Below are 12,060 nucleotides of genomic sequence, written 5' to 3'. Positions count from 1 at the left end.
GAAAAGGTGACCCAGAAGAAAGCTCATGTTCCTTGAAAGTCCTTTCAAAAACTAGCCTTAATGGTATCAGCCTGATATGACTGTGCAGGGAGAGAAGAATCACATAATTTCATGAGATGGAGACTTTAATCATATCAAAGTGCCCAACCTGGGTTATTTTATTGCTTTTGTATTATTTTATAATGAAGAACATTTACTCCATAAACAGAACTATTATCAATATGTTCTAAATCAGAAAACCAGGCAGGTTCTCGAAGTACCTAAGAAGATAGAAATTTAGTTTGGTTGCTTATTCTGTAACTTTTATGAAAGTATATATTATCATATGCTTATAAATAAGGATATTTAATACAGTGAGAAGCATTAACTATTTGTATCTCTGGCACAAATGGCCTTCCTACTAGAGAAATAGTCTCCTGTTAGTTTCTAGGTGAAAGATGTTATCAAGTAACTCAAACTATTCTCCAGCTCAAAGATAGCTACAATTTAAGCAGATGAATACAAAAAAGAAAATTAAATACTTCTACAAGCCTGTAGTGGGTCTTTGAAGCACTCTCATTTTCCACAAAAATGGGGGAACCATTAGATCAGTATCTGAAGTCACTGGGGATAAAACCTTAGCTATGTCAACATTGACCATCAAGAATGATATTCTCACTGAGATCCATTTGAAAACCACCCACAGCAAAGTTGCATACTTTACCCAAAACAGAAAAGTTTCCTTAACTTTTTGTAAATGATGAAAACCTGGCATCCCAATGACTAGCAGTAATTAATGATCACCAACTAGATACAATGATGAAAATTGCAGGACATCTTCAAAATGAACACACACACATTCATTCATTCACTCACACATACACTCCAACACACATATACACAGACACATAAAGACAGACACACAAAGTCTCACACACAGAGAGACACACACATACATACACATACATACATATACATACATAGACACAAACAGATACATACACATACCCATACATACACATATATACACACAGAGACACATACACTCACGTATACACATATACATACACACACCATACACACATACACACACTCATATACATAGACACAAAAAGACAGACACATACATACAAAGTCTCACACATACAAACATATAAATACACACATTCACACAGACACCTAAATATAGACACACACAAAGACACATATTCACACACAGATATATACACATACACAGACACAGAAACACATACACTCATGTATACATATATACATACACACAGAGACACAAACCATACACACATAAACACACACACATACACTTGTTCACACACAAACAGACACACACACACACACACCTGGGTTTTCAGTGACTTCAATGAAACCTAAGAATATTATACACTCATAGTACGTGTTTCCAAATACATGGGATGAAAGATAATGAACACATCCTAGTCCCTTGCACTTCATGACTTCTGTGTCTATAACTCAGTGTACGACTTTGAATTAAACCTAAGCTAGCTTGGAAAGTATTCTTCTAATTGAGGAGAATTACTTCTGGGGTTCCTGAAAAATCTATATCATTCTATCATATAGGGTTTAATTACAATGAAGGGAAGGTAGAAACACATTGAGGGCATCTGGATAAGGTGGAAATAGAGGGGAGATAAGCGGTGGCTTTAATCTTCATTCCCACAAAGAAATGGGAGGGGGCAAAAATTAAAAACCAAAGCAAACCAAACAAGAAACTAAAGACAGCCTGTTAACAGCTCCAGGCACTTGGACTCAGAATTATCCCAACCCAAAAACATTACATTTATGCTCTTGGGTGATAAGTAACTCTTCATCAAGGATATCTAAGTAAATGGCTATAACCACATATTTAGAGGCATGAATTTACTGTGTGTTGCAGAATTAACCTTGTCATTATTTTCTGATCAGTAAAGACTTAAACACTAACTGAAGTCTTGAGTCTTAGAGGTGTGCTCAACCTCTGCAAAGGATGGAAAATTAACTAGATGAACAGCCCTGTGTGATTTAAGTGTTATGTGCTATAGAAAGTCAAAGAACTCTTTAGTGATTACCTATTGTGCTGGTTACTGTTCTCATTGCTATGCCCACACGTGTGATAAAAACGATGAGTTCAAAAAGGGTCAATTTTTGTTCATGATTTTAGGTTACTAACCATCATGACAGGGATGCTACACAGCATACACAGACTCGCTTTGGAGCCAGATCCACTCCATGTCTGCAGCTTTCATTAAAGGATATCCCACGATACTGCTTTGCCCCAGATGCTGGGTTCTCCTTTTCAACTTAAGGTTTCCCTTCCTAGCTCCTAGCCTTTCCTTCTCTGCAGGGACTATGACTCTGCTGCATGACAGATGAGACTGAGTACCTGAATGTATTGTTTGTGTGTTGAAAAAATGGTTGTGAGTCCTCAGCTCTCACTTTTGTATTCTTTCAGAACCCCAGCTTATGGGATGGGGCCTCCTACAGTTGAGGAAGGTCTTCCCATATCTGTTAAGCTTCTCCGGAAACACCATCACAGATATATCCAAAACTGCATTTCCATATTGATTCGTAATCCTATCAAGTTGACTATGAAGATAAACCATCACACTATGTGCCAAATACAGGACATTGCATAATTAAATGTTCAGTCTCATGGCGATATTAAGGTAGTTCACTAATGCTTATACTCTCACTAGAGAGACTATTTCCAAAGTCGTCATGGTCAAGCAATATGTATTATGATTAAATGTGGCAAACCAGACATTTAGATCCCTGATGGCCACACATATGCCATTCTTCTGTGTTGTGCAGAAGTGAAATGAAAATTTTACTCCTGGTTGTGTTTTTGGCAGTATTAACAAACTTAAAGAATATAAAGTCTCAATAAATTATATATATATATATATATATATATATATATATATATATGTTCATCTTTTCTCATTATTTTAGTTTTTCTCTCAACAGGCATTTACCTTACTGATTTATCTAACCTACTCAATTTACCCTCCTGAGCAAACTAAGTAGTAAATTATGCAAAGAATATTCGCTTTACATTATTCAAAGGTCCATGTGAAAGGAATATAAAATAATAAAAGCTATAGTAGGCCCTGTAAAAGAACAGTTTAAGTGATGCAACACCTTTCAGAAGGACACAGCATTTCAGGCTGAAGCCACTTCTACAAACCTCTTAAAGCATCTTGAAAATGATAAGAAAACATGGTGTGCATTTGCTACCAATGCAATCTGAGTTCAATAGCTCATAACCACAGAATGGCCAAATGATGCTCAGAAGAGCTGATTACCTGGCAGGGAGTAGAGGTGGTGTGTGATTTGGTAAGGATAGGACTGCCGAGCCTGGCCACTGCAGTGGACTGCTGTGGTCCAAAATAAATAAATGACCCTGGAAAGAGAAACAGAAACAAATTTAAACTTCCATAGTTAGTTGCCAGTTCTGGTGTACACTGAGCACTTTGCCTATTGGTCTTATGCAAATGTCATTCAGGTGAAAAAAAAATCACATTTTCATGTATCGACCATTAGGCTCTGGAAATAACCAGAGAATTTCACATGTATGACATTAAATATCTAAAATAAAATTTAATTGATAAATGGTAAACTCTGCATCCAAATTAACTAAACAAATATTTTTATATTGCTTTAACTCCTGTCATAGAGTTTGAAATCAAATTAAATGAAGCTTGTAAATTTACAATTAGATATTCAACATGCCCTTAGGAAACTCTCTTGGGAGTTTTATTTTTAAGTCTCTTTAAAATGCACTGAAGGAGCTGTGTGTATACGATGAGTCTGATTCCTCCTGGGGCTTACATGTTTGACATTGTTGTCTGTGCTGGAGGGGAAGAGAGCTTAATTAAAGATCTAATCTGAACATTAACAAAATAACTGCCTTTAGATTTTAACTGATGTGGATGTACTCAGAGCAAGTGCATAGGGGATAGCATCCTTTAGCAGCACAGAAGATACACACGCACTGTGAGCTGCATCAGGGATAGCTTTCTTGAATATTGAAAACTTACAAGGAAAGCTATGCCAAACAATGTCAGTGTTTGATCCTGCCCTTTGGTAATCACAAAGTGACAGGCTGAATAGAGTACAAAGGGTTTTTAAGCAACTTATAAAGCTAACTGGTTTACTTGGAAAACACCTCATTCAGAATAATTTTCCCTGATGCAGGTCAATTACAAAAGGGCTGTATTACAAAAGGGCTGTATTACAAAAGGGAAGGAGATTTCATATACAAATATACTGTTTGATAGATTCCTACCTGTGTTTATGCAAACAATCCCATCACCTCACATTTGACAGATCATATACCTGTTTGAGGCAATAGCCTGGAACTAAGATGGTGCATGCTCTAAGAAGGGAAGGACCAGGCTCTTCATGAACATAGGTGAAAATCATAGGCAAACAAATATGTGGTGCATACACAAGTAAAAGATAAATGAAACAAAAGTAACCCAAATAAGTTTGGCTCGGGAATGGCTAGTTGCTGTAGTATGTGCAAATGAATCTCTACAATACACAAAAATAATAATAATCTGATGATCACATGACTATCACAGAAGAAGCTGAAAAACTCAGACAAATTTAACACATGTCTATGTATGTTAAAAATTAGTACATTGTGAGTCAATAGAAATATTACAGACAACTGGATTGAGCAAATGTGGTACATAAATTTGAATTATTGGCATTATTCTAGAGATAAGAATAAAACAAGCCCAACAGCTAGCATTTCTATTGAGCAATTCCTAGAGCCTTTATCACATGCTTGATAAAAAGGAATAGAGAAAGAGAGAGAGAGACAGAGAGAGAAAGAGAGAAATTAAACTATCTAGACAACTACACAAACACATAACACACATGTACACACACACAAAATAATTTTTTATTAGATATTTTATTTACACTTCAGATGGCATCTCCTATCCCCATTCCCCCCCCACCCCCCTTAGGAAACCCCTATCCCATGCCCCCTTTTCCTTTTTGCATTTATACATTTTTTTTAAACTAATGTTAATCATAGGCTTTATAAGTTTGGATTTGTTCAATCAGAGGTGTGACCCACTGACCAACCTAGATATAACAACTATCTTTGACTGGTGGAGGTACATGAATATCTGCCTTCCTGTCTCCCCCCTCTTTCTCTCTTTCATCACCTAGCTTCTCCTCTCCTTCTTCTTCTCCTCTTCTTACTCCTTTTCTTCCTCTCAGTACTCCTCCTACCTTAGCTCCTCCTACACATCACCCTTCCTGTTAAAATGAAACTTTTCTCTCAAGATACAATTTGAGCATAATTATGCCAATTTGTACCAGTGAGGTACAGGATAGTCCTAAAACCCAGTCCATCCTTTTGTTGACTAACCAGCTCCTCTGTCATCTATTCTAACTAAAACATTTAGTTCTGAACCTGGCTTTAGGATGAATGTCAGCTGACGACCATACACTCAAATCTTTTCTCTTAAGGTCAATAGCTATATGTTTTCAACCCCATCAGAAATCCAGAATGACTGAGTTAACTATAATTGTGGGAAGCACAAATCATAGTTTCTAAAACTTAGCTAATTTATAGAGACCTCTGAACACCTGGACACTCGCTCTACTTCAAAATGTTGGAGCATCTGTTCTTCCGCCTTCTGGCCCAGGATCATTTGACAGACCTTAGTGATGCAGAATTATTAAGGGCTGATTACTCTGTCTAGGCAGATATAATCAGTCGACTATTCTGCAAGTGTGTCCTTTTCTGGACAGTAATTTGTCTGTAGAAGGAAAGTGGCAATTCTTGCCTAGTGGCTGTCTCACCACAACTGGAGTAACTCCAAGGATGCTCAATTTCTTCTTAGAATTTAACATAGGAAGCTGTCCGGAGCAGACAGGTCTCTAATGAAAATGAACATTAATACTGAAATGTTTGTCATGTCAATTCTAAGGATTTCTGATGTTTTGAAAACCAGCTATCCATGTAAGGTAATCTGGACTGTTGCCTGTTAACTCCACTCAGCTATTTCTAAATAAAACATAGAGAAACACCCTTATAATAAACTCCAAGTCCATGAATTTGCTATAGTCCCTTAACTCACTAGGCTGACCATCTCAAATCAGTTTAAAAAAGTTAAAGAAGGACTGGGTCTAAGCCTTTGTATTCCTAAGTGTGTTATACTGGTACAATGCCTATGAGAGTAACAATCTTCATCTCACTCTTATATCACTAAGAAGCTCATGCCAATGAAAACCTTAAAATTTGTAAATCAAAGTAAATTGGTGCCATTTAAGTATTTATATCTTCATCTTGATAATTAATTATACAGATATTCTACTAATAGGTTATGGCTATGCAATAAACCCTAGCTAATCCTCTCTATTCCTGACAAAAACACTACTTTTCCCTAGAAGAGACAGCCCAACATTTACCACCTTAGTCCACAAGCCCAGAGAATAGGGGCGCTGACTCATTCATTAGCTTCTTCAAGCTGATTATGGGCGTTGAGATATTAGAAGAGGAGTTGGGGGGAGAGCAAATTGACAATCCTCTGATGCTGTGTCTTTGCTGCCTCCAGATGGAATTCCCGGACCTCAGAGGTTTGAGCAGGTCTGCCCAGCTTGCTTGTTGAGTAGATACACCAAGGCTGATCATTCTGCAATATACAATTCTCAAAACAAATTTTAGTATCAAGATATTTTTTTAAAGAGGGCTGACATTTTATTAAGAATGTTGGTTCTAACTGCTTTTCTATTTTTTCCCCTCTTTTATTGGATATAATATTTACATTTCAAATTTTATCCCCTTACCATATTTTCCCCACCACCCAGGAACCCCTTATCCCATCCCCCCTCCTTCTGCTTCTATGAAGGTGTTTACCCACCTACCCCCAGCCCCCCTCCCCACCATCAGATTCCCACCCCCACCCCCCCAGTGCTCAGCCTTCAGGGTACCGATGACCTTGTCTCCCACCTATGTCCAACAAGGCCATCCTCCCCTACATATACAGCTGGAGTCATGTGTCTCTCCATATGTGCTCTTAGGCTGGTGGTTTAGACCCTGGGGAGCTCTGGCTGGTTGCTATTGTTGCTCTCCTCATGGGGCCACCAACCCTTAAGGTTCCTTCAATTTACTCTCTAACTCCTCCATTGGGAACCTTTGATCAGATTAATGGATATCTGTGGGTATCTGTCTCTGGGTAGGTCCGACTCTGGAGGACCTCTAAGGAGACAGCCTTATCAGGCTGCTGTCAGCTTTCCCATCCTGACATCCCTATCAGCTATCAGCGTCTATTTTTGGTGACTGCCCATGGAATGAATACCCAGATGAAATGGTCTCCCAACAACCCCCCCTTCAGATTCTGTCCCACACTTTGTCTCCATATTTGCTCCCTTGGGTATTTAGTTACTCCTTCTAAGAAAGACCTAGGCATCCTCACTTGTTCTTTCTTCTTCATGAGCTTCATGTCGTCTGGTAGTTGAATCTTTGTTGTTTCAAATTTTTGGGCTAATCTCCACTTATCAGTGAGTAAATACCATGTGTGTTCTTTTGTGATTGGGTTGCCTCACTCAGGATGATATTTTCTAGTTCCATCCATTTACCTAAGAATTTCTCGAATTCATTATTTTTAATAGCTGAGTAATATTCCATTGTGTAAATGTACCACATTTTTTGTATCCATTCCTCTGTTGAAGGGCATCTGGGTTCTTTCCAGCTTCTGGCTATTATAAATAAGGCTGCTATGAACATAGTGGAGCATATGTCTTTGTTATTTGTTGGGGCATTTTCTGGGTATATGCCCAGGAGTGGTATAGCTGGGTCCTCAGGTAGTGCTATGTCCAATTTTCTGAGGAACCGCCAAACTGACTTCCAAAGTGGTTGTACCAGCTTGCAACCCCACCAACAATGCAGGAGTGTTCCTCTTTCTTCACATCCTCGCCAGCATCTACTATCACCTGAGTTTTTGATCTTAGCCATTCTGACTGGTGTGAGGTGGTATCTCAGTGTTGTTTTGATTTGAATTTCCCTGATGACTAAGGATGTTGAGCATTTCTTAAGGTGCTTCTCGGCCATTCGAGTTTCCTCAGTTGAGAATTCTTTGTTTAGCTCTGTACCCCATTTTTAATGGGGTTATTTTGTTGTTTGGCGTCTAATTTCTTGAGTTCTTTGTAAATATTCGATATTAGCCCCCTATCGGATGTAGGATTGGTAATGATCTTTTCCCAATCTGTTGGTTGCCATTTTGTCTTGTTGACAGTGTCCTTTGCCTTACAGAAGCTTTGCAATTTGATGAGGTCCCATTTGTCGATTCTTGATCCTAGAGCATAAGCCATTGGTGTTCTGTTCAGGGACTTTTCCCCTGTGCCTAGGTATACATCTCACTAGACGCTGAGAAAGCATTTGACAAAATTCAACATCCCTTCATGTTAAAAGTCTTGGAAAGATCAGGAATTCAAGGCCCATATCTAAACATAGTAAAAGCAATATACAGCAAGCCAGTAGCCAACATCAAACTAAATGGAGAGAAACTTGAAGCAGTCCTACTAAGATCAGGGACTAGGCAAGGCTGCCCACTCTCACCTTACCTATTCAATATAGTACTGGAAGTCTTAGCTAAAGCAATTAGACAACAAAAGGAAGACAAAGGGATACAGATAGGAAAGGAAGAAGTCAAAATTTCACTATTTGCAGATGATATGATAGTATACTTAAGTGACCCTAAAACTTCCACCAGAGAACTCCTAAACCTGATAAACAACTTTAGCAATGTGGCTGGATATAAAATCAACTCAAACAAATCAGTAGCCTTCCTCTATTCAAAGGATAAACAGGCAGAGAAAGAAATCAGGGAAATGACACCCTTCACAATAGCCACAAATAAAATAAATTATCTTGGAGTGAATCTAACCAAGCAAGTGAAAGATCTGTATGACAAGAACTTCAAGTCTCTGAAGAAAGAAATTGAAGATCTCAGAAGATGGAAAGATCTCCCATGCTCCTGGATTGGCAGGATTAACTTAGTAAAAATGGCTATCCTGCCAAAATCAATCTACAGATTCAATGCAATACCCATCAAAATTCCAAATCAATTCTTCATAGAGATAGAAAAAGCAATTTACAAATTCATTTGGAATAACAAAAAACCTAGGATAGCGAGAACTATTCTCAACAATAAAAGAACCTTTGGGGGAATCAACATTCCTGACCTCAAACTCTACTACAGAGCAGTAGTGATAAAAACTGCATGGTATTGGTACAGAGACAGACAGGATGATCAATGGAATAGAATTGAAGACCCAGAAATGAACCCGCACACCTATGGTCACTTGATCTTTGACAAGGGAGCTAAATCCATCCAGTGGGAAAAGGACAGCATTTTCAACAAGTGGTGCTGGCTCAACTGGAGGTCAACATGTAGAAGAATGCAAATTAATCCATTCTTATCCCCTTGCACAAAGCTCAACTCCAAGTGGATAAAGGACCTTCACATAAAGCCAGATACACTGAAACTATTAGAAGAGAAGTTGGGGAAGACCCTCGAATACAAAATACTTTTTAAAAAATCAAATAAATTTGCTATTATATATACAAGCAGCAGCTAAAAAGAATTTTAGACCATTGCATTTATAATGGCTGCAAACACCTATAAGATATGACAACAGACTTTTAAAACCTCTACACTGAAATCTATGAAGTACTTAGTGAGATTAATATTTTCTCAACAAATAATATTAATAAATATTATCAAGTAATAATAATAAAACCTCTTAAGATTTTGGTTTTATTATGTTTAATTTTGTGTATGTGTCTCTGTATGAGTATATGCCTGCGATTACAACTACCTGCTAAGACCAGAGTTGTGTCATCTCCCTGAAGCTAAGATTGTAGGCAGTTGTAAGTCACATAAACAGGAGGTGGGAATTGAATTTTGGTCTTCTCCAAGAACAGGATGTATTCTTCACTTCTGAGTCCTCTCTGCAACCTGAACTCTTATGTTGAGTCATAAGCATGTAAAATAGGGAACACAGAAGAGCATGAGGCTGTATACTGTTTGTCACTATGGGGAGACACGTGTACCCAAACTGTGTCCTTTTGCAGTAGAAAAGGGAGCCAGCTCTCACAGATACTATTCCTTAGATTCCTGTGTTCTGACCTGTGTGTGAATTGATGAAAGAACTCTTTGAATATAAGCACTGGGTGGCTGAACACTTATTTCCTATAGGTGACAAAGGACCAGAAAGAGTATTAGTCCCTAACCAATGGCTTGGAAAATATAAACATTGGAAAGATCATACAAGAAAGTGAGAATATATATCAATCAAAACTGAGACAAGTACAGTCCAAATCTCTTCAGTTGATAAATAAAAAAAAAGTAAAATGTGGTTTGTCCACACAATGGAATATTACTCAAGTGTTAAAAGAAGAAAAATGACTTTATTATCATGAACAAATTTTAAATCATTGGTGCTAATTTAAGGAGGCAAGAATACACTATAGTGTATGAACTATTTATCTGGCACTCTTTGGACAATAAATTTGGGATAGACCTGTGTCTGGGTACAGGAGAAGCATCAACTACAAAGTGACATTTGGGAGAATGGAATCACTCTACATCTATATATTGTTGATTACTGATTGTATATACTTTGAAAACTCACTGTGCATGCTGACAGGAGCCTGATATAGCTGTCCCCTGAGAGGCTCTGCCAAAGCCTGACATATACAGAGGCGGATCCTCTCAGCTAACCATTGAACTGATCACAGGGTTCCCAGTGGAGAAGTTAAAGTGAACACTGAAGGAACTCAGGGTTCTTCATAGGGTTTGTGCCCCCACGAAGAGAGCAACAATACCAACCAACCAGAGCTCCCAGGGTCCAAACTGCCAGTCTGGGAACACACATGGAGCAAGCCATGACTCTAGCTGTATATGTAGTAGAGGATGGCCGTGTAGGGCATTGGTGGGAGAGGAGGTCCTTGGTTCCCTGTAGGCTGGATTCCCCATTGTGGGGGAATTTGAGGATGGTCAGGTAGGGATGGGTGGGTGGGTGGGTGGGGGCACACACTCAGAAGTGGGAGGAGAGGAGATGGAATAGGGGGTTTCTGGGTGGGGAAATTGGGAAAGGGGATAACATCTGAAATTTAAAAAAAAAAAAAATATCCAATAAAAACAATTCTCCCCAGATTTGTGTTTGGCACACTTCATTGTAAATCTCAAAGTGAAAGCAAGATGATGTTCAGTGAGCATAAAAATGATCTGGACCCCCAAGTGTGTGATGAAAATGTTAATGTGATACTGAGGTGTGTGATTACATAGAAAAGTAAACAAAGGAAAGAACTAGAGAGAAAAGCCATTATGTGAGCCTGGGAGCATCACAGAGCATTTTCAGAACATTGTACGTAGTTATGGTTCCTTGATTTTATGAGGATATGTAAAAGTTGTAATGATGTTTTGCAGTATATAGTCTATAGTATTTCCAGGTTTTACGAATAGTGATAAATTCTTGTTCTCTGTTTCCATATAGAAGATGGGATTATTTTCCTTTCTGTTTGCCTGACTTGGAATGCTTAAAGAATAGAAGCAGGCCTACAGTGCAGTCTATTATAAATGTTATCTCCCTCTTTACACAATCCCTATAACATTTTTTAAAAAACACAACAAAATTGGTGATTATCTCAAGAATGCTCTTTTCAGGATGCACAATTAGCTATTAATTATTAATTAGGTCACAAGGAATTAAGGCAGGACAAACCAAAGCTCCATTTAGTCTGTAAATGAAAACAGAAATACAGTGCTTCTATATTTCGACACGAATAGAAATGCTTTTAAAAGAGAAAATGCCCTACCTTGGCTTGTGCTCAGTGTGTGATCAGCCTCAAGAAACAGGTGCTCTCCACTGCTCAGGCCTCCCATCACCTCCCAGTGGAAATCTTCTGTGGGAAATGGATCCCAGCCACAGAAACCAGACTCAAAGTCCCAGGTCAGGTGACTTGCTGTTATGTGTGAAGGAAACACAGATATATATGATGACAGGTTTGTCATTACAAGCAATATTTTCGCTTTT

The 12,060-nt window shown here is 38.3% G+C and overlaps 1 protein-coding gene across 1 annotated transcript in view; it reads right to left on the bottom strand.

Annotated features, from left to right (window-relative positions):
• The window catches only part of Malrd1 (MAM and LDL receptor class A domain containing 1), a 665,455-nt gene that overhangs the window by 542,235 nt on the left and 111,160 nt on the right, over positions 1–12,060 (bottom strand). The window contains exons 10-11 of the mRNA XM_034509650.2: positions 11,843–11,989; positions 3,300–3,397 (exon numbers count right to left, since the gene is read on the bottom strand). Coding sequence (XP_034365541.1) covers positions 3,300–3,397; positions 11,843–11,989 — 245 coding nt within the window. The remainder of the gene's footprint in view (positions 1–3,299; positions 3,398–11,842; positions 11,990–12,060) is intronic.

Source organism: Arvicanthis niloticus, chromosome 8 (genome assembly GCF_011762505.2).
Source record: "Arvicanthis niloticus isolate mArvNil1 chromosome 8, mArvNil1.pat.X, whole genome shotgun sequence".
Classification (NCBI taxonomy): Eukaryota; Metazoa; Chordata; class Mammalia; order Rodentia; family Muridae; genus Arvicanthis; species Arvicanthis niloticus.
The sequence above is the reverse complement of the archived record's forward strand: the minus strand, read 5'-3'. Positions and strand labels throughout refer to the sequence as shown.